The 25,111-nt window shown below is 34.8% G+C and overlaps 1 protein-coding gene across 1 annotated transcript in view; it reads right to left on the bottom strand.

Annotated features, from left to right (window-relative positions):
* Window positions 1-6,189: 6,189 nt before the first annotated feature.
* LIPI (lipase I) overlaps window positions 6,190-25,111 on the bottom strand; it is a gene marked incomplete at both ends in the record, with an annotated part of 32,733 nt that continues 13,811 nt past the window's right edge. The window contains 6 exons of the mRNA XM_080919230.1: window positions 6,190-6,277; window positions 11,033-11,209; window positions 17,289-17,400; window positions 19,280-19,384; window positions 22,423-22,590; window positions 23,556-23,645. Coding sequence (XP_080775356.1) covers window positions 6,190-6,277; window positions 11,033-11,209; window positions 17,289-17,400; window positions 19,280-19,384; window positions 22,423-22,590; window positions 23,556-23,645 — 740 coding nt within the window. The remainder of the gene's footprint in view (window positions 6,278-11,032; window positions 11,210-17,288; window positions 17,401-19,279; window positions 19,385-22,422; window positions 22,591-23,555; window positions 23,646-25,111) is intronic.

Here is a 25,111-nt window from a genome sequence, read left to right as displayed (position 1 = left end):
ATAGAATATCAGACTGGACAAATGAACAGGATCCAGCATTTTGCTAAATACAAGAAACTCATCTCAAACACAGGCAAAGACAGGAATAGACACTACCTCAGAATAAAAGGCTAGGAAAAAAAATTCCAAGAAAATGGTCTCAAGAAACAAGCTGGAGTAGCCATCCTAATATCAAATAAAATCAAATAGATTTTCAACCAAAAGTTATCAAAATAAAAAAGATTAGGAAGGACACTTTATTCATCAAAGGAAAACTCTATCAGGATGAACTCTCAGTCTGAAACATCTATGCTCCAAATGCATTGGCACCAATATTTGTAAAAGAAACTTTACTAAACCTCAAAGCATACATTGCACTACACACAGTAATAGTGGAAGACTTCAACACCACAGTCTCATCAATGGAGAAATCATGGAAACAGAAACTAAACAGAGACACAGCAAAACTAGCAGAGGTTATGAACCAGTTGGAATTAATGGACATCTAAAGAACATTTTATCCTAAAACAAAAGAATATACCTTCTTATCAGCACCTCATGGTATCTTTTCCAAAATTGATCATATAGTCAGTCACAAAACAAGCTTCACAGATATAAGAAAATTGAAATACTCCCATGCATCTTATCAGTTCACCATGAACTAAGGCTGGTCTTTAATAACAACAAAGACAACAAAAGCCCACATACATATGGAAGCTGAACAATATGCTACTCAACAATAACATGGTCAATGAAGAAATAAAGAAAGAAATTAAGGATTTTTTACAATTTAATGAAAATGAAAGCATAACTGAAAGCATGCAGAAGAATGCAAATTGATTCTCTCTTATCTTCTTGTACAAATCTCAAGTGCAAGTCGGTCAAAGATCTCCACATAAAACAAGGTACACTGAAACTATTGGAAGACAAAGTGGGTAAAATCTTAGATCATATAGGCATAGAAGAAATTTTCCTGAACAGAACACCAATGGCTCGTGCTCTAAGGTCAAAGATTGACAAATGGGACTTAATGAGATTGCAAAGTTTCTGTAAGGCTAAGGACACTGTCAAGAAAACAAACAGCAGCCAACAGATTGGGAAAAGATCTTTACCAGTCCCACATCTGATACAGGCCTAATATCCAATATATATATATTCTTTATATATATATTCTTTATATATATATATATATATATATATATATATATATATATATATATATATATATATATATATATATATATATATATATAAAGAACTCAAGAAGTTAGACTCCAGAGAGTAAAACAATTCTATTAAAAAATGGGGTACAGAGATAAACAAAGAATTCTCAACAGAGGAATATCAAACGGCTAAGAAGCACCTAAGGAAATGCATCAGGGAAATGCAAATCAAAACAACCCTGAGATTCCAACCTCACACCAGTCAGAATGGCTAAGATCAAAAACTCAGGTGACAGCAGATGCTGGCAAGGATGAGGAGAAAGAGGAACACTTCTCCACTGCTGGTGGGGTTGTAAACTAGTACAACCACTCTGGAAATCAGTCTGGTGATTCCTCAGAAAATTGGACATAGTGCTAACTGAAGGCCAACTTATTCCACTTCTGGGCATATACCCCAATGATGCCCCAACATATAATAAGGACACATGCTTCAAGATTTTCATATCAGCCCTATTTATAATAGCCAGAAACTGGAAAGAACCCAGATGTCCTTTAGTAAATTAATCGATACAGAAACTGTGGTACATTTACACAATAGAATCCTATGCAGCTATTAGAAACAATGACTTTATGAAATTCCTAAGCAAATAGATGGAACTAGAGAATATCATCCTGAGTGAGGTAACCCAGTCACAAAAGAACAGACATAATATGCAGTTACTGATAAGTTACTAGTCCCAAAAAGCTCTGAACACCCAAGAAAAAACTCATAGACCATATGAAGCTAAAAAAGAAGGGCAACCTGTGAAATCCTCAGTCCTTCTTAGAAAAACAAACAAATATATAGTACCCTCTCAGAGTGGGGTACACCTAGACCTTAAGTCATGAATAACTCAAGAGCTAAGAATATAGGCTTGTGAAAATTCTTGGTTTTTCAAAATCATTATGTTTAATCTCTACACACCAAGAAAACTTTGAATATTTCCATGTTATGTTTGGTTTTATATGTACTTTATGCTCATTGTAGCTAGTAATTTTTCAATGCATACTATCAAACTTTTAAAAAAAATCAAGTACTGACAAAAATATATTCATATAGTTGTATGAAAAAATGCTTTAACATCTATACATTCATCTCTATTTTTAAAAATAAAGCTGTTTAATTAAAAAAAGAAAGCATCCTGTGAGCCCAGAAGAGCATGTATAGTGACACTGGTGTTCTAATCCAACTCTGTGCTTCACAGGAACACAAAGACATGTACACATATTCTCCAATGTAAGTTAGTGATGGAAATGAGTCATCTTAAAATGCTTCTCCACCTAAATATAATCACAAAAGCTCTCTGAAACTTTCCATTTAATAAGCTGCCAGTTCCCATAAATTTGACACCCTTAAGATGTTTTCTTAAATTTTTATTTTATGCTTTACAAATCTATCCACTCAAGATAAAAGTTGAATTAAATTATCAGAGAGGAAAAACTCTGTATGTGTGCATGACACATACACACACACACACATACACACACACACACATACACACACACACATACACACACATACACACACAAGCACATACACACACATACACACACACACATACACACACATATACACACACATACACACACACATACACACACACACACAGTAACACTCTAGTTGTCATCCTGAATCATCTTTTACAGATACTGTCATAAAACCTACATCACTTGGTTTTTAAACATTGGTGAGTGGTTATCAATCTGTATGTTCTCTGATAGAAAATTAAGAATGGGATAAATATGTGTGTTGTTAAAATAGAAATTTATAACTTACCATCTTGGACATGACATTTTTGTCTCTCTCACTCTGATGACAAATTATTGCTCAGATACGAACACTGATGTGGGCTTGTAGAGACAAAAAACAGCTGTTTTACATAGCCCCCATTTCTAAACTTGATAGTCTAGAAAAGTACTTCTTGTAGTGATATCAATAATCTGATTTTGAAAACATCTATAGTACATGGCCTTTTAATATACAGAGAATATATATTATGAAATGAGTAAATGATCTAATCAAAAAAAAAAAAAAAAAAACCAGATGGGTTTAGTGTAGAATTCTATCAGACTTTCATAGAAGACCTAGTACCAATACTCTGTAAACTATTCCACAAAATAGAAACAGAAGGAACACTACTTAATTTGTTCTTTGAAGCCACCATTACACTTACAATTAAACCTCACAAAGACCCTACAAAGAAAGTTCAGACCAATTTCCTCAGGAATATTGATGGAAAAATACTTAAGAAAATTCTCACAAATTGAATCTAATAATACATCAAAACTGTCATTTACCATAATCAAGTAGGCTTTATCCCAGGATTGCAGGGATGGTTCCGTGTACAGAAATCTATCAATGTATTCCACTATATAAACAAACTCAAAGAAGAAAACCACATAATCGTCCCATTAGATGCTGAGAAAGCATTTGACAAAATTCAATACCCCTTAATGTTAAAAGTCTTGAAAGATCAGGAATTCAAGGCCCATACCTAAACATAGTAAAAGCAATATATAGCAAACCAGTAGTCAACATCAAACTAAATGGTGAGAAACCCAAAGCAATCCTACTAAACTCAGAGACAAAACAAGGTTGCCCAGTCTCCCCCTACCTACTCAATATAGTACTGGAAGTCCTAACCATAATGATTAGACAACAAAAGCGTTTCAAAATGATACAAATTGGAAAGGATGAAGTCAAAAATCAACTATTTGCAGACTATATCGTAGTATAATTACATGACCTTAATTTCCAACAGAGAACTCCTAAACCTGATAAACAAGTTCAGCAAAGTGGCTGGATATAAAATTAACTCAAACAAATCAGTGGGCTTCCTCTATTCAAAGGATAAACAGGCTAAGAAAGAAATGAGAGAAATGACACCCTTCACAATAACCAATAATAAAATAAAATATCTTGTTGTGGATCCCCAGATAAGGCAATCTCTGAATGAGAGGTCCAAGCTATACCACTCCTGGTCATATACCCAAAAGACACTCCAACATATAACAAGGACACATGCTCCACCATGTTCATAGCAGCCTCATTTATAATAGCCAGAAGCTGAAAAGAACCCAGATGTCCTTCAACAGAGGAGTGAATATAGAAATTGTGGTACATTTACACAATGGCTTACTACCCAGCTAATCAGAACAATACTACATGAAATTACTGAGAAAATGGTTGGAACTTGAAGCTCTCATCCTGAAAGAAGTAACCCAGTCACAATAAACACACATGGTATGCACTCACTGATAAGTAAAAAACTAGCCCAAATGCTCAGAATACCCAATAAACAATTCACATACCATATGAAGCTCCAAAAGTAGGTAGTCCAAAATGTGGGTACTTCAGTCCGTCTTAGAAAGGAGAACAAAATATTCTCGGGAGACAAAAAGTAGAGTAGGGACTGAAGAAAAGGTCATCCAGAGACTGCACCACCTGGGGATGTATCTTAAATGCATCCACCAAACCCAGTCACTATGATGGTTTGGTATTAGCTGGTATCTTGGTATCAGCTGATTGCAAGAAGTGTTTGCTGACAGGAGCCTGATAAGGATGTCTTCTGAGAGGCTCTGCCAGTGCCTTACTGATACAGATGAGGATGCTTACAGCTAACCATTAGACTGAGCACAGGAACTTATATAGGAGTTAGAGAAAGGACTGAAGGACTTCTAGGGGTTTCCAACCCCATAGGAAGAACAACAATATCAACCAACAAAACCCCCATAGCTCCCAAGGACGAAAACACCAACAAATGAGCACACATGGAGGGACCCATGTGTCCAGCCACAAATGTAGCAGAAGATAGCATTCTCTGGCATCAATAGGAGAAGCTTTTGGTCCTGTGAAGGCTATATCCTCAGTATAGGGGAATGCCAGGGCGATGAGGTGGGAGTGCATGAGTGTCGGGGCATCCTCAAAGAAGCAAGGTGATGGGGAGAGGGAATGAGATGGGGAGCAAAGGGGATAACATTTGAAATGTAAATACATGAAATATTCAATAAAAATAAAAAATAAACATATAACACGAAGTATAGAGAGGTGGAGATACATGTAAGAAAATCTATGGCATAGAAGTGTCTCGATTACACAGGTGGGTTGCACAAAGTCACGGAAATACAGATTGTATTTCAAATAAGAATGATAATTAATCTAGTTCTTCAAATTACAAGTTGATGAAAGACATTCACAAGATGACTGACAGGTATCCAGACATTGAATCTGAGTTGTGCACTGAGTCTTCAGCATTATTCTGCTGAAGTCTCCTCATCAGTTTTGAAACAAGACTTGTATATCAGGTTTTAAAATTTATGATAGGTTAAGGTATTCCAAAATTAATAATGATCCTTGTCTCTATTAGGTAGAATCATGTTGATTTTCATCATCACAATGAACAGACACTGTCCATAGTTTTGTTGAGTAAACTTCACAAACATTTCTTAGGGGAAAAGAAGATAAATTAATCCACTTTAAAATTCCTATTATTAAATCAAGGATTTAGGATTTCCTTTTAAGAAATGTAGGTCTATGAATTATTAATTTACTGAGCACAACAATTGATTGGCAGTACATTACAAGTTCTTTATGTTCACAAGGTTCACATGAACCCAACTTATTTCACTAAACAGTATGTTTTCCAATATAAAAAAGTAATTTTCCATATTAGAGATATACAGTGATATTGAATTTGCTCCACTGCAAACTTTCCATTTTTCTTAGGAACCATGCTTATTCACTTATTAGTAGACTAGGTAGCAGATGTAAACATTCCATATTAAATTTCACATAGGATGAAGGTAAGAACAAACAGCTTTAGAAGAGATTCAGAATGCATTTTGTCATGTGCATGCTTGGTTTTATAATTTTTGATTTGCAGAAATGTGTTGAAATAGATACACCTGAATTACATATTGAATGATACATTCTAAAGCAGTGGCTGGTTACATTGCTGCAGTTGACAAATTTGTTATTCTATATTTAAAACTGTTTGAAAGAAGGCGTTCACCCCATCTGTGTCTTACATGCTTCCGGTTGAAGATCTATCCTTCTTCTTTCTTTAAGTGCAAAACCATACTTACAAATAGGTGGTCTTTAAAAGAGAAAAAAAGAGGGAAACAGCTGTGAGTAAAGTAGCAACTTTTTCCTTTTACTGTATAACTGTAATGTAACGTTAGAATAGTCTATTCTGTAACTAGCTAATTTTCCAAATGAAGGGAATTAGAAATTACCCCATGTACCATATTGCTCCTCTTATGAGACATTGTATACAGTATTTGAGTTGTCTAATTTATCAAAAAAACTGTGGTTACTTAAGAATCATGTCCAGTTTCTTATTTTCCTGTTTATCTTTGAAGAAACTTGCAGACAAAACCAAAAATAACAAACAAAAAACACAAGAAATCAAATTAAATAGCAAACGTTTTGTAAAAAGCTATAGAAAGGAAAAATTAGCACATGGTAGAAATAAACTTTTTTTTTTAAATCATCAACAGTAACTAAGTCAAAAGATGTCAAGTCAACCTTGTAGGTTATCTTCCTTTTATCAGCGTACTACCTGGTGGAATTGCTCTTGGGTGTTGTTGTTGTCTATTTTTGTTTGATTGTTTGTGTTGTTACATAGCTCAGGTTGGTCTTGGGTTCACTTTAAACTGGCTCTACCCAGTATATGCAGGCAGAACCACTACAGCTGTCACTGTTATAAAACACTTAGAAGCAGACTGTGCAAAATGCTTGGCTTTCATAAGACATACATTTTATGTTTCCATTATATAATATAAACTCTGATCATCTTAAAAATTAAAAGGATACTTCACATTTGAAGTAGTAAAGATGGGTTATGACTTTCATTCTCACACTAAGCACTAGAATTGTAGAATGACAGTACTCAAATACTGGAAAACATCTCTGATATTGGCAGAAGCTGCTTTCATTGTGTTGTAGGAGATGGTAGTGTGTGCCTCTTGGAACTGGAGATTTCTCGGGCAATTAAAGGCACTTCTTTTAATATTTTTTCAAGTTTATTGGATATTCTCTGTATTTACATTTCAAAGGTTATACCCTCCCTGCCAATACCCTCCCTCCTCCCCCTCAACTTGCTTCCAGGAAAGTGCTTCCTCTCCCATTCACCCTTTTCACCTCAGTGCCTTGGCTGGTTTAAGTTGCAAACATTTCAGCTCTTCCAGTCCTTTCTCTAGCTCCTTCATTGGAATGTTCAGTCTGATGTTTAGCTGCAAGCATCCTCATCTGTATCTATAAGACTCTGGGAGAGCCTCTGAGGAGACATTCTTATCTGGTTCCTGCCAGTAAATACTTCTTGGCATCAGCAATAGTGTGTAGGTTTGGTGGCTGAATATGGGGTGGTTCTCCAGGTGACACAGTCTCTGTAGATCTTTTAATTCAATCCCTGTTCCTCTATTTGACCTTCTATTTCCTCTCCTGCTTTGTTCGCCCTTCTAAGAAGGACTGAGGCATCCACATTCTGGTCTTCCTTCTTTTTGAGCTTCATAAGTTCTGAGGATGGTTTCTTGAGTATTCTGAGCTTTCTTTTGGTGGGGGGGGGGGAAGCTAGTATCCACTTATATGTGAGTACATACCATGAGTGTTCTTTTGTGACTGTGTTACATTACTCAGGATGATAGCATCAAGTTCCATCCGTTTGCCTAGGAATTTCATAAACCCGTTGTTTTAATAGCTGAGTAGTACCCCATTGTGTAAATGTATCACAATTTCTGTATCCATTCCTCTGTTGAAGGACATCTGGGTTCTTTCCAGCTTCTGGCTATTATAAAGGCACTTCTTGCTCTTCCAAAGAACCATAGGGGTCCATCTCCAACAACCACAATGCCCCTAGAGACAGTTTCAGGAGATTGGATTCCCTCTTCTGGAATATGCAGCCACTACATGCAAGGAGTACAAGGTTGCCTACTTAGGCAAAATACACATACATATGAAATAAATTAAAAATAATTTAAATTTTTTTTTAAAGTTGAGGAAAGATTTTTAGTTCCTCAAAAACTTTTACCAATTCTTGCTGTCTTCTGTTGTACTTATGTGTGAACATGGCTTCATACTTGAATTTCCTGTGCCATATTTTTACACTCATTTTTATTAAAAATGTGTCAGACCTACAAATAAAAAAGTTATTTCAGCTTCTCAGTGCCTTTCCAGACTGCATGTCTTAAATATATGAACAAAGCAAGGATGTTTTCTTCCATTTTTTTAAAATAGAAGCTGATGAGCTAATTACCATGGATTAATGTTATTAATACGTAGAATGTATGTCCTATTTAGGATATTAATATGTAGAATATATGTCCTATTAAATAACCTTCACTTCATAAGGCACATGCAATATTATAAGAACAATTTAAGCAGGTGTGTAAGGCCTACTTAAATGTGTAACCTTACATTTTGACAGTGTGTATGTGAGTTCAGTTTTCTTTCTTTACATTATGGAAAGACATCTATTTTCTGTGCCATGACTCTCAGAGTTTTATTTTATACAATTGATGTGTCCTGTGTCCTCATGAAAGCACTATTTCAAAATAATGTTTACTTGTTACAAGTCCCACGAGGAAAAAAAATTTTCTTCTATTTTTTTTATTTTACCATACACATTGAATATTATACTTCTAATATTTTGCTTATTACAGAATAATACAGAAAAAGCTATTTCATTGATATAATATAAACTTTAGTAACATTGAAAGTAATTCTAAGATAATATCTAAAACTAAATCCAATCTAGTTTTTACTGCAATATATAAATAACAAAACAAATGATAAGAAATGTATTTTTCTTATCTTAAAAATCTTTCTGAGACCTTAGCATGGCTTACCCCATTTACTTTTATAATATTCCTTTGCAAAGAGAAAGATTTTAAGCATTAATACAGAGACAGAAATATGCCCAGTTTTAACTGCTAGATAGCAATAAATTCACAACATACAGGTCACTGGCTAGCTAAAGTGTGTTTAAAGTGTGGAAGTAAATTAGCCTAGGGTAAATACTTCTCCAAGTCTGCCTAGTATACCATGGAATCAGGTCTTCTAAAGAACATCTGTCCAAAAGTAATTTAATAGCTTCTTGAAAGCCAACCTCAAAGATATTTATAGAAATTCTGTATTTTTAAAATATACTTAAAACCCCAGAAAGTTTCAGGCCACACCAGACAGAAAAAATTGGTACCTAGGCCAACAGAGAGGCTTCATCCTACAATTGATGAAAGAAGATGCAGGGAACCAAAGCCAAACAGTAGTCAAAGCCAGGGAAATGGGAAGAAGAAGATCTGGAGGAGCTAGAGAGATCAGGGCACAAAGAAAACACAGCCCAAAGAATCTACTAAGCATGGTTTATAGGGGTTCACAGAGTCTAACGTGGCCTCCAGGGACCCAGCATGTGTGTGATCTAGGTCATCTGCATGTGTGTTCTGTCTGTGTAGCGTGGTGCTCTTGTAGGACTCCTAACAGTGGAGGCAAAGGATTATCTCAGACTCTTTCATCTCCTAGTGGGACGCTCTTCCTCTGACATGGTTGTCTCATCCAGTCTTGATATGAGGGAATGTACCTAGTTTTATTGCAACCATGCTGTGTTCAGTTGATATCCGATGGCCTGATCTTCTCTGAAGGGAAGTGGAGGAGGGGATCTGGAGGAGATCGGAGGTAGAACAGAAAATAGGAATCCCCAAAGAATATAGATAATTGATACAGAAACAAAAATAAATTCAAGATGTGATTGAAATTTTAAATGGAAGCTTATTAAAAAGCAAAGAAGAGAAAAGTAAAGAAAAATACCCAAAATTTGCAGGGCCAAGACCATGGGATTTAAAGACAAGAGTAAACTTATCAAATTCCTTCATAGTAGAAAATTATTTTTTTACCTTTTATGTTTTAAAGTTATTATAGTACAATATTATAATCAATCATTCTAAGACATATGAATAAAATTATCAGGCATATTATAATACTGTAATACTTCAGAAAAAATGCTTATCCAAAGAAAATAATTTTTATTTTTCGAGAAAAATAAGAAATGTATCAATAGACTTTTCAATACAATCAAAGCAACAGACACCATAGCAACCTGTAAAAGTCCTGAAAGTAAAAATTGTTTTAGGATGAAGAAAACGTGAGGGATATTCCAAAAATATTATATTGTATTTCCGTAATAATGCATTCACACTGCAAACACTGTTGTGAAAAGCACTTTAGAAAGCAACTCAAACCAAGTGAGAACATGCCCCTATCAGCCAAAGCATGTAAGGATAAGACTGACAAACTCCATTTGGTAAAGCTCTTCCCATACAAACAGGAAGATCAAAGTTAAAAGCCCCAGTACACATGTAAACCAGGAGAGCAAGAGGGGAGACCGGGAGATCCCAATCCCAGGAACTTGCTGGTATGAAACAGTATCTGTGAGCTCAGACCTCAACGAAAGACTAGGTTCCAAAAGTAAATAAATAAATAAATAAATAAATAAACAAACAAATAAATAAATAAATAAATAAATAAATGAGTAAATAAATAAATAAATAAATGAATAAATCACAGTTGAGTAAAGAAAATTGCTGACTTTAATCTCTGGCCTTTGTAAGACGCATGCACTCATATATGTACATATACCAGAATAAACACATACATTTATACTTGAAGTTATATGTACATACATAGAAACCACAAATAGAGAACAAAAAGCCACAGTAAAAATTAACCTACACTATGATTAATCTGGAATTCATGTACAATAAAATTATTCAATATTTATACCCATAAATTCTTCACCAAAACTTATAGAGTGCTTTTAATATCAAGATAAAATATTGTAATTGAAATTGTGAGTTCCTACCTTTCTGGATGTGTGAGTGATTTTAACTGGAGACTCTGTATTCTGTACTTGCATGTAGAACAGTAAGAATTCGTGGACTGAAAATATGTCATCAAAATGCGTGAAATGTTCACAACATCATTTACAAACTGAGCAAGAATCTTGACTTCATGTAGATTAGCAAACGGCTTGCTCTTCCTAAGTAGAAAAAAATGATATGTTCAATATATTAATAAATATATTTTTAAATCAGTAAAATAATAATGAGGCAGAAAACAGAGGACAATTTTCTAGATAAAACTGAATAGAACACAATGCTATCAGCACTCATGGCCTACCTGTAGAGGACTGAGTGCCCAGGGGAGAAACAGGAGCTCACAGGTGACCCCAAACTTTCTTTCCACTGATTGTCTAAGGAGGACCTCCTGGAACTCTCAGGCACAGGGATCTCTGTGCAGTCTAGGATTGGACTGGTCCAGCCTCCATCTCTTCCCAGAGCCACAGGCAGATCGAGCACACTGCCATCAGGACTCATGGCCTCCTCTCAGAGAACTGAGCACCCAGGGGAGACACTGGAGTTCTCTCTCTACTGAGCCCACTGGTGAACCCATATTCTCCCTCTACTGATTGTCTGGGAAGAGCCCTCTGGGAACTCTCAAGGTGCAGAGATCATGCTACTGCTTGGGTCTGTGCCCTCCGGGCCTCCATCTGCACTCAGAACTAGAGCAGTCCACTGTCATCGGATCTCACAGCCTGCCCATAGAGAGCTGGACACCAAGGACCAATCTCCCTCTAGAGTCCCTGGCCCATAGCCAACAGACACAAGGGAAAGACAAGCTCCATTCAGAGACAACAAGATCAACTAACAGTGAAGATAAGAAGTTGGCAAGAGGCAAGTGTAAGAACCTAAGCAACAGAAACCAAGACAAACTGGCAACATCTGAACCAAGCTCTCCTACCACAGCAAGCAGTATATATCCCAACACATCAGAAAAACAAGATTTGGGCTTAAAATTGTCCCTCATGCTGAAAATATGGGGTGTCAGGAAGCACATAAATAACTCCCTTAAAAACACAGGAGAACATAGGAAAACAAGAACAAGCCCTTAGAGAAACACAGGAAAACACAAGCAAACAGATGAAGAAACTAAAAAAAACCATACGGGTTCTAAAAACAAAAATGGAAACAATAAAGAAAACACAAAGAGAGACAAGCCTGAACATAAAAAACCTAAGAAAGAGGTCAGAAGTCATAGACAGAAGCATCACCATCAGAATACAAGAGATGGAAGAGAGAATCTCAGGGGCAGAAGATACCATAGAAAACATTGACACAAATCAGAGAAAATGCAAAATCCAAAAAGCTCCTAACCCAAAACATCGAGAAAATGAAGGACATAATGAGAAGACCAAACTTAAGAAAAATGTGGGTATAAGAGAGCGAAGACCCTCAACTGAAAGGCCCAGTAAATATCTTCAACAATATTTTTACAACATACAAGAAGCCTATAAAACTACAATTAGATTGGACCAGAAAAGAAATTCCTCCCAACACATAATAGCCAAAAACACCAAATGTTCAAAACAAACAAACAAAAAAAGTACACTAAAAGCAGTAAGGGAAAAAAGGACAAGTAACAAATAAAGGCAGACTGATCAAAATAACACCAGACTTCTCAACAGAAACTATGAAAACTAGAAGATCCTGGAGAGACGTCATACAGACCCTCCCAGGTTCCTATATCCAGCATAACTCTCAACTACCATAGATGGAGAAAACAAGATATTCTAGGAGAAAAACAAATTTGCACAATATCTGTCTACAAATCCAGCACTACAAAGAATAAAAAATGGAAAACTCCACCTCAAAGACAGAAACTTCACCCTATGAAAATCAAAAAACTAGTTTTCTTGCAACAAAAACCAAAGAAGAAAAACACATAAACATAACTCTAATTCTAACAACAAAAAAAAGCAGGAAACAACAATCAGTATTGCCTACTATCTCTTAACATCAAGGTACTTAATTCTCCAGTAAAAACACATAGACTATGGGATTGGATATGTAAACAGGATCCAGCATTTTGTTGCATAAACGAAACTCATCTCAGCAACAAAGACAGGCACTACCTCAAAGAGAAAGGTTGGGGGAAAAACTTTCCGAGTAAATGGTCCCAAGAAACAAGCTGGAGCAGACATCCGAATCTTGAATAAAATAGATTTTCAACCAAAAGTCATCAAAAAAGATGAGGAAGAACAGTTTTTACTCATCAAAGGGAAAATCTATCAAGATGAACGCTCAATCCTGAACATCTATGTTTCAAATACAACGGTAGCCACATTCATATAAAAACAAAACAAAATATCTCTACCAAAGCTCAAAGCATATATTGCACCACATAGAATAATAGATGGAGACTTCAACACCCCACTCTCATCACTGGACAGAACATGGAAGCAGAAACTGAACAAAGACACAGTGAAACTAACAGAAGTTATGAACCAAATGGATTTAACAGACATCTATAGAATATTTTATCCTAAAATAAAAGAACATAGCTTTTTCTCAACAACTCGTGGAACCTTCTCCAAAACTGACCATATATCTCTCATAAAACAGGCCTCAACATATACAAGAAGATCAAATAATCCCATGCATCTTATCAGATCACCATGGACTAAGGCTGGTCTTCAATAACAACAAAAACAACACAAATCCTACACATACACGGAAACTAAGCAATGCTCTACTCAATGATAGCTAGGTCAGAGAAGAAATAAAGAAACAAATCAAAGACTTTTTAGAATTTAATGAAAATGAAGGCACAACATGGCCAAACTTATGGGACACAATGAAAGCAATCCTAAGAGAAAAACTCAAAGCTTTGAGTGCCTACTTAAAAGAAACTGGAGAGAGCCTACACTAGCAGCTTGACAGCACAACTGTAATTTCTAGAACAAAAAAGAAGCCGATACACCCAAGAGTAGTAGACTGCAGGAAATAATCAAACTCAGAGCTGAAATAAACCAAATAGGAACAAAAAGAACTCTAAAAAGAATCAACAAAACTAAGAGCGGATTCTTTGAGAAAATCAACAAGATCAGTAAACCCTTAGACAGACTAATTGAAAGGCACAAAGAGAGTATCCATATTTACAAAACACAAAGGGAGACATAACAAGAGACACGGAGGAAATTGAAGAAATCATCAAAGCCTACTACAAAAGCCTATACTCAACAAAACTGGAAAATCTAGAGGAAATGAACAAATTTCTAGGCTGATACCAGGTACCAAAGTTAAATCATGATCAGATAAAACATCTAAACAGCCCCATAACCCCTAAAGAAATAGAAGCTGTCATAATAAAAACAAAAATAAACAAACAAACAAAACAAAACAAAAACCAACCCAGGACCTAATGGGTTTAGTGCAAAATTCTATCTGACTGCATAGAAGACCTAATACCAATATTCTCCAAACTATTCCACAAAATAGAAATAGAGGGAACACTACTCAACTCATTCTTCGAAGCCACAATTATGCTCATTCTTAAACCACACAAAGACCCTACAAAGAAAGAAAACTTTAGACCAATTTCCCTCATGAACTTTGATGAAAAATACTCAATAAAATTCTTGCAACCAGAATCCAAGGATACATCAAAATAATCATTCACCATGATCAAGTAGGTTTTATCCAAGGATGGTTCAATATACTGAAATACATCATTGTCATCCACTATATAAACAAGCTCAAAGAAAGAAAACACAAGATCATCTCCTTAGATGCTGAGACAGCATTTGACAAAATTCAACATCCCTGCATGTTAAAAGTCTTGGAAAGGTCAGGAATCCAAGGCCCATACCTAAACATAATAAAAGCAATATACAGCAAACCAGCAAACCCAAAGCCAACATCAAACTACATGGTGAGAAGCTTGAAGCAATCCCACTAAAATCAAGGAATATACAAAGCTGCTCACTCTCCACCTACCTGTTCAATATAGTATTGGAAGTACTAGACAAACCCACCAGACAGCAAAAAGAAATCAAAGAGATACAAAATGAAAAGAAAGCAGTCAAAATATTACTATTTTCAGATGATATGATGGTATACTTAAGTTACATCAAAAATTCCACCAGAGAACTTTTACAGCTGATAAACAACTTCAGCAAAGTGGCTGGATATAAAATTACCTCAATCAGTTGCGTTTTTCTAGTTGAAGGACAAACAGGCTGAGAAAGAAATTAGAGAATTGACATCCTTCACAATTGTCACAAAGAATATAAAAATTTTGGGGTGTCCCTAACCACGAAAGTGAAGTATCTGTATAACAAGAACTTCAAATCTCTGCAGAAGAAAATTGAAGAAGACCTCAGAAGATGAAAAGATCTCTCATGCTCATGAATTGGAAGGATCAACATAATAAAAATGGCCATCTTGCCAAGAGAAATCTACAGATTCAATGCAATCACCATCAAATTTTCAACTCAATTCTTCATTGAGTTAGAAAGAGCAATTTGAAAATTCATTTGTAATAATAAAAATTCAGGATAGCAAAAAAATATTCTGAAAAAGAAAAGAATTAAAAATTAAAAAAGATATTGTGTTCACAGATCATGTATAAGAGTGAGGTGTGAGCCAGACAAAAAAGAGGAGGAAGAATCATCAAATAGTTTTAAAGGATTCTACTATTCTTTTCTTAAAGAGATCTATATTAAGAAACTATTTACTGAATAGTATTTTTTATTACAACACATTAAATGTAAATGAGTTTGGGTGAAAAGAAATTGAAATTTGTCTTAATGAAATGTGAACCCTGAAAGGAGTAATGATTTTGGATCAAATTCTTCTATGATGTGTTTTGTATCTTCTTTGAGAGACTGAAAAGAGGTTAAAAGAAGGAGAAAATATTATTTCACCCTTCAACTATCATGTTACCACTAATCTGTGAAGGTTCTTAAGAATTTAAACATATATTTATAGAATGCGATGTGAAAATATTGATGTAAGATTTTTTTCACTGGCCTGACTTTGAGCCAGGATTTCAGCACTGGGGATGCTCTCTTCATCTTTGACAGAGGCTCTTCATTTTATGTCACCTTGAAGATTTCCAGTACTTTGCCAATGTATATTATTTCCTTGTGATCTTCATAGATATCAAATTTTGAAATATTTTCTTCTGTGCTTCAAATTAAATCTACTATGGGATGGGTTATGTATTATATTTTACGCCATTGCAGATCTTTTCATTAAATGTTTATAGAACTGCAATATTAAGAAGAAGGCTACCATTGTTCGACAACTAAACTTAAAGCCAGTCATGGATGTTTTTCTCTTAATTGAAAACTGACTCAATCTGTATGTTATACTATGTTTAGACACAAGACACAGTATCTTTAGCCAATTGGCCAGTTTGGGTATTATAACTAACTGAGATGTCACACCAGTAAATGTTGGAGGTAGCAACTGTGCCTCCTGCATCTCAGAGGTTACCAATAGCAGGTCAAAGTTATAGCGAGTTTATGGCCTAATATTTTCCAAATAAAGTTCATTGCTTACTCAGTCATCAGACATGGTTTCACTATTAAATAACTTTGTAGCAGTTTAAACCAGCACATTGGAAACTATAATTTATATATAGATAGATAGATAGATAGATAGATAGATGTCCATCTCTATATCATTATTTTATCTAAGAGAATTTTTATTTATATTTTATGAATCTACCTAAGCAATAAACATATGTTCCACAAATTTGAGCTAAGAATGAGCTTAAAGATTAGGTAAATTTAGAAATGTACATATCAAATTATACGTATGTAAAAAGTCAACTGGAATTAGGGAGAAGGGTGTATTCAGCATGTATTTGGGAGCTTTGGAACTCAGGGTTCCCTAAATGTTAAATTTGTATAATGCTGTCATTGACTAATGGCACTAGATTTTTATTTATGACGCCATGAAGATGATATTGATTAAAAGCTTGAGAAAGTGAGCAAGCAAGATGTTTAGAAGGAACACTGGAATTAAGAGTTTAATACGTGGCTTTTCCTACTCCTCTAATGTGTGTGCCCATGAGCTGTGAACCATGTGCTATCTATTTCGTATTTACTTTTGTCCCATAGAATAGGAGAATAGGTGATATGTAAAATGCTACTAATATTTAAATGTCTTCATTTAGAAATTTTACTACAAATTATATACTAAGCCATTCACAAATATGCAAATAAGCAAACATTTGATCTATCAAAGAAATAGATAATAAATAATACTCACTCATAGAGCCTTGGGTATTCCAATACTCCACGGTCATTTAATAAACCAAATGAAATTGAGCCATTTCTCATAGTTTCACTCAAAGCGACTATTTTGAGAGCAAAATAATAGGCTACAAAATAAAACCACAGAATGTTATTCATATTACATTTCAAACTTTGTTTTACTACACATAAAAATAGACACACAAGAACTCATGACATATGCACATTTTATATGTAAATAAAATTATTCAGACAAAATGACCTTACAAATGGATAATTTATTCTGTTTCTTGTCGAACTATTCTTGATTCTTTGAAGATTTCAAAGACTTTCTCCTGATTATATTTATTCTCATTCTCAAATTTCCATATCCACTATCCCCACCTTAACTTTCTCACCCAGTTGAGTTTCCCAAAGCTCCTCCTCACTGAGTACAGATTATCTTTACTAGCGATTCTTGGTGTGTGACCTTCCCCGAAGAATGGTCAACATACTAAGGGTCAGACTTTCTAGAAAAAAAATTGAAAGTCCAATTTTGAAGAATAAAAAACTGCTATATAATCATGTGTATGGTGATAATTTGGCTAAATCAATGCTAAATTATAACCTGTGTGCAAGCATAAAATAAAATAGAAACACAATATGAGCCAATTAGAAAATGTTATGTTTTTAAGGAACATATTTAAGTACTTATTATAAAGTCTCCTAATTACTTGATAATATATACAGCTAAATTTGCTTAACAGCTTTAATTGTCAATGGATTTGGTTGCTGAGGAATGGCAGTTACGTTAAATAACTGCATATAGCCTCAGTTCATTGGAGCTGTTATACCTCAGCTATATATCAAATATACAATACAAAGGACTCATATTGTACACTGCACGTGTATATACATATTTTAAAGCATAAAACCTTGTGTTTAAAAGCATTAAAATATTAATAAATAATTAAAATATAAAAAATAATTGACCAGCATAATTCAGTACTAGAAAGTTATTAGTGGGATATATTTAACAATAAAGAATTAAGCAATAAAAAAAAGGGTGAACTCAACAAACATATGTAGGAAACTGAAATTATGAAACAGAAAAGAACAGTCAACATTAGGAAGAAAAGAAAAGGTGAAGAAGAAAAAAGCCCTGAAAACATGAAGATGTGAGTGCAGAAAGTACCTGTGAGTGCAGAAGTACATGTGAATGTCAGAAGTACATGTGAGTGCAGAAGTACATGTGAGTGCAGTAGTACATGAGTGTAGAAGTACATGTGAGTGCAGAAGTACATGTGAGTGCAGAAGTACATGTGAGTGCAGAAGTACATGTGAGTGCAGAAGTACATGTGAGTGCAGAAGTACATGAGTACAGAAGTACATGTGAGTGCAGAAGTACATGTAAGTGCAGAAGTACATGTGAGTGCAGAAGTACATGTGAGTGCAGAAGTACATGTGAGTGCAGAAGTACATGATTGCAGAAGTACATGTGAGTGCAGAAGTACATGAGTGCAGAAGTACATGTGAGTGCAGAAGTACATGAGTGCAGAAGTACATGTGAGTGCAGAAGTACATGTGAGTGCAGAAGTACATGTGAGTGCAGAAGTACATGTGAATGCAGAAGTACATGTGAGTGCAGAAGTACATGTGAGTGCAGAAGTACATGTGAATGCAGAAGTACATGTGAGTGCAGAAGTACATGTGTGTGCAGAAGTACATGTGAGTGCAGAAATACATGTGAATGCAGAAGTACATGTGAGTGCATGTTGACTGGAACATTGCATAGGTACAGCGACTCTGTTGTCTTTCTCCCCTTGTCTCCCACAGTCACCATTTTCTCACTTCTTATATTTATTCTAACTATTATCTAACCACTGCATTTAGAAGCAATCAACTGGATTCTTCTATTTACATGTTTGCAAACAGTGAATATGTCATACTTGATTACTCGCCACCATTGATCTCTGATAACATATGCTTGTCTATAATGACTCATTTTAAAAAATGCAAACATCTTACTGCAGAATGGATTTTGGCCTGTAGTATCCAAAAAGGCGATGGTCCTAAGAGGCCATCTTTCTGTTTTGTTCTTCAGCTCTTCTTTCCATAGTTTAGCTTGATTCCCTAAGATTTTAAAAAAGGAACAGGAGTTGAATTTCTATCAAAGAGCACACAAACTCCTCTAATCACTAATGTTCTTAAATAGCAATGCATGTGATCAAATATAGATTAAAAGGTACCTTAAAATATGCAAGATACTTTACATTAATTTTCAAAGAAACTCTTATATCCAAGATTCACAAAATCATTCTGCTGATTAGAACTTGACATTAAAATCCACTTGTATCAGTTATAATATGTACATCATATTATAAAATCAAAACTTTATTCACAGATCTTTCTAGAAAACTCATCATAATAGAAGAACTACATAAAGTTTTAACACGCAATTTAGCTCAAAAAATAAAGGTCCCAAATTATCAGCTATATACTATATATACAGTATTTATTACATTCCATAATATACATGAACATAAACAATATAAATATTTATGTATGAAATATATTTCTTATATATACATATCTATAAAAACATTAAATTAGTAATATATTAAATATATTCAGATACATCTTTCTGTCTACCTCAAAACTTTTAAGATTAACATGGTAGACAAAATACTGATTTGGTATTTTAGAATTTTTGACTCTCTTTTAAACTTATGTTCTTAAACAATCCTATACTTAACTTGAAACACAGAGAAGCAATATTGCTAGAAAAGGAATCCCCCTCTGTAAATGTGAATAAATAACCTAATTAGGTCCTGTGGACAGAAGAAATCTATGGAATGGAAATACACGGATTTGACAAATCCTGCATAGGTCATACTTTCTGTAGGGATGCTCCAGGTGTAGTCAATGAAAATTGAATAGAGCAGGTGCCCTGGGTTCATTCCAGTCTTATTAATGCCTGTTCCTAGAGCTTGGCTTTGCCAGCACTTCTGTAATATCGATCCATGATACTAACCAGATATTATATTTTTATAATATGCTGAGACCTGGAATTCTCTTTGAAAAACACTGAAAAAAATCTTTGGAATTCTTTTAAGTCTTTTCTTTTTCAACATTTTACTTGAACAACTTTAATTTACTTATTTATTCCTTCACAGTTTCTTCTATATAGATGATATGAATTTGGTAGTTTGGATTGAAAGGGCCCTCATAGATTTAGAGGGAGGGGCAGTGATAAGATCTGTGGTCTTGTTGGAGGGCATGTGTTTCTAGGAGCAGGTTGTGAAGTTACAAATGCTCACTCCATGGCCAGTGTCCTTCCTTCGGCTGCTGGCTGCTCCAGATGTAGAACTGTCAGCTAATTCTCAAGCACCATGTCTGCTTTCATGCTACCATGTTTCTCTCCATGACAATAATGCACTAAATCTCAAAATGGTAAATAAGCCCCACTTAAATGCCATTTTTTCTTCCTTCCCTCCTTCTTTTCCTTCCTTTCTTTCTTTTGTTCTGTCTTTTTGTTTGGTTTTGTTTTTTGTTTTTTTTTTTTTTTTTTTTTTTTTTTTTTTTTTTTTTTTTTTTTTTTTTTGGTAAGGATTACTGTGGTCATGGTGTCTCCTTACAGCAACACAACTCCAACTAAGGCAACATACATAACATACATTGATTATACACCCACCCATTACCCTCTTCATCTCCTCCTACTTCATATCATCATTTTGTGGGTTATTTATTTTTCTCTTTATTTTTCATTGGCAGGTTTTAATTTTCAAAGGCTGAGAACATAACTGCCTTTATTACGTTTTACTAATATGAAAGGCATGAACTATATAGAATTATTGACTATCAGAATGGCTAAGATAAAAAACTCAGATAACAGCAGATGCTGGCGAGGATGAGGAGAAAGAGGAACACTTCTCCACTGTTGGTGGGGTTGTAAGCTGGTACAGTCATTCTGGAAATCAGTCTGGCGGTTCCTCAGAAAATTGGACATAGTACTAACTGAAGACCCAGTTATTCCACTTCTGGGCAAATACCCCAAAGATTCTCCAATATATAACAAGGACACATGCTCCACCATGTTCATAGCAGCCTTATTTATAATAGCCAGAAGCTGGAAAGAACACAGATGTCCAACAACAGATGAATGGATACAGAAATTATGGTACATTTACACAATGGAATATTACTCAGCTATTAGAAACAATGACTTTATGAAATTCCTAGACAAATGGATCATCCTTAGTGATGTAACCCAGTCACAAAGGAACACATATGATATGCAGTCACTGATAATTAGATACTAGCCTCAGAAAGCTCTGAATTCCCAAAAAAACAACTCATAGACCATATGAAGCTCAAAAAGAAGAAGAAGAAGAAGAAGAAGAAGAAGAAGAAGAAGAAGAAGAAGAAGAAGAAGAAGAAGAAGAAGAAGAAGAAGAAGAAGAAGAAGAAGAAGAAGAAGCATATAGCACCCTCTCAGAGTGGGATACACTTAGACCTTAAGTCATGAATAAATCAAGAGCTAAGAATATAGCCTTGCAGCAATTCTTGGTATTTAAAAATCATTATGTTTAATCTGCACACACCAATAAAACTTTGATTATTTCCATGTTATTTTTTGTTTTGCGTGCACTTTATGCTCATTGTAACTAGTAAGATTTTAATGTATACTATCAAACCTTTTAAAAAGTCAAAATATATTCATATAGTTTCATGCAAAAAATGCTATTAAAAATCTGTACATATATCTCTGTTTTTAAAAAAATAAAGTTGAAAAAAAAGAAAAAATACAAAAAAAAAAAGAATTCTTGACTGCTTACTGAGAGCAAATATGAAGCTAATTAGCTATGAGGTACGCCACCTCACTTGTCCCTCAGACTTCCTATTAAAAGTAAGAAAGGAAAAAGAAACAGTCTTCAGTGCACAAAGAACCTAGACATTCTGCCTCTAAACATAGGAAAAGAAGAGGGCACATTCCTTAGACAAAAATTAATAGTGAATATATACACTGAAGCAACCATTACTCCTGTTGATAAATTTTCCCCAAACTGTAATATACTAGGAGATTAGCATACTTTAGTATCCAGACCAAAATACTACCCTGATGGTATTACTCATTTTCCAAAGGAATTGTAATAAGCAGTTTTTCTCACCGAGTCTTGGGCAGGAGTCTTTGAAAAGGCTTCCACAGTCCACACACAAGCCACTCTTAAAATCTTTGTAGGAACGACAAGGAAATGAAACAAAATTGCAGTTTGTCTCAAAAGTTGCGAGGAACAAGTAAACAGCTCTCTGGTGGTCACATTTAAAGTAATTCATTCCTTAGGAGTGAGTAAAGACAAGCAAAAATAACAGTAAATACATGAAATCAAGGTCAAGTGAACTAAAGAAAAACTGACAGTCAAGGTATAACAAATTCTGTTTCTTATGTATGCAAAGCATTGAAAATACAGTTATAGTTCAACTGATCAAAAAGTCCCATCAAAATATTAAATTGAGCATGACTTTTTCATGAAATTAACAAAACATTATCCTAAAGTATTAATACCCAAAGCATAGCTGCTTCAATTCGAGAGGCTTACACTAACACACTGCAACAATGTTTACTATTACAGAATTTCTCCCTTCTAACTTTATATCCTTAAAATATTGGTGCAATGTCAAATATGTCTTTGTAGGCAAGTGATGTTAAAATTCACTGATGTCACTTGCTTTTGCCAATATTTCATATTTTCATTCGTTGGCTCAAGTGTCTCTAGTCACCGTGGCATTTTGTCATGTGCTTTACCACCACAGAACACTCAGAAGCCATGCTTGATCCCATGTGTGGAACAAAAATGTGACCGGACTTGTCAAATATGTGTATATGTGGAAATATATTGATCATAAGGGCCAAATCTTGTGATCAGATTCAAGTTCTAGGATATTCTAGGATACTTTAGCTATAGATGTTCTCTTTAGAAGACTTAAAATTGTTCTTCATGGTTACAATAACAAACTAAAATTATTGAAAAAACACAAAACAAGTTTCATCTATGACCAGTTGTTACGTACACTAGTAACCTTTGCATATTAAGTACTATGAATTTAAATTATTTCTTGCCAATAACTCCTCTAAGTCCATAGCAAATATTCTAATTTCAAAATATTGCCCACGGATTAAAAAGCCAAAAGGTAAATTAATCTCACATATCATTTTGAATTCCATATAACCGTAATCAGGATATATTGTATGAAACATATCTAGTTTCAATAAAAGATGAGAATGAAAATACTCTTAATGTACCTGAAAAAAGTGATTTCGGGCAACCTGGCTGTGTTTTTCCTCCATTTGGATAAAAATCAATGTGTCCCGATGGCTCTAGAATGCCCAAACCTAGGAAGACAACACCCATGAAATCATAGAGCTTTTAAAATATTTTGAGCAACTGTATACAGTAAAAAAAAAAAAAAAAAAAAAAAAATCTGCTAAAACCCATCAAACTCTTTCTTCAGGAGTTGCTCTTTGATAGCATCTTCTTTCTCCCGCAACCCTTCCCCCATCTCTTCTTCTCCCCACTCCCTCCTTCTTTTTCCTATTACTTTTTCCCCTTTCAAAGATGTAAAAATGTGGAATATATATAAACAACAGCTTAAAATACCCTAGAACCATGTAACTGAATCCTGGCCCAAAACTCAGAATAACCCTCTTTATTCTGCCTCCTAAATCCTAAGATTACATGAATGAGTTACAATATATAGATGCTTTTTCTTTAAAAAAAATAGCAATTTTCTAGTACCTCCTTTTCAAATCGACTGTTATAAAAATTATGTGTTAATAATTTTTCACATTTATTGTTCATCTACTCACTATGGGCCAATCCCTATTCTTTGAGGTAGCCAGGAGAGGAAAACCTTTGTGGAAAATGTGTGATGGAGAAAAATATAAGAGAAACTGAAATAACTATTTGTCAGAGTGTCATCAGTGCAATTGAGTAAACAAAATTAAAAACACCTGCTAAGGATTGTCCTGGAACACTTCTTAAAGCAAGAATCAAAACTGGAAACCTTTTTAAGGTTGCATGGCTAGAGAATTCCCCACTCTGAAGTTTGACAACTTAAATGGATGTGTGAAGAGTGGGAGACACAGAGTCAACAGTGGAGAGGACTAGGTTCCACAGAGAAACAGCCTAAGATACCATGGGCAAGGATCAGCACACAGTCAAATACTATTAGGTCACATGTAGCTATCAGGGCAGTGTTTTGCTTTTCTTCCTCTTTGGATGAGGGTGCCTTGGGCTTGCTGATGCTAGCTAGGTTTACTCTGGAGCAAAAGCTACAAAGCTTGCTGCCCCTACTGATTACAACTTGAGATTGGGTGTCATAAGCCATATAGCTATGATTTATGAGCTTCTATTTGCTTATAGATTTCCAGGGCTCTAGAGAAGGTTCAAATTCTGATCTATTGCCAATATTTCAATCAATAATCATGGGGATCCTGAAAGGCATATCAAACTCAGAAAACTTTGGAATATACTTACATGTGAAATCTCACTGTTATGGAAAATTGAAATACTTCAGCTGGAGGTACAAGCAATTTCATGTTATTGAGTTCTTGAGATAAATATTAGTGTCTAGGCATGGATCAATGTGCAGCAACTTGATCTAGGTAGAGCCTACAACAGGATCCAGCAATGTGTCGTGATATCATAAAGAGCCATAAAATTCTGGGCATATGCAGCATGGGGAGCAGATAAAAGAGTTTTGATGTACAACAGATGAAAGGCATTTTAAATCATTTCATTGCAAGTCCTCAGACTCCATAGAAGCAAGTGTCCCTCCCATCAACATAGCAGTGGAGAA

Source organism: Micromys minutus (genome assembly GCF_963924665.1).
Source record: "Micromys minutus genome assembly, chromosome: 7".
In the NCBI taxonomy this organism is placed as follows: Eukaryota; Metazoa; Chordata; class Mammalia; order Rodentia; family Muridae; genus Micromys; species Micromys minutus.
Note: the sequence above shows the minus strand (reverse complement) of the source record. Positions and strands in the feature narration are given on the sequence as shown.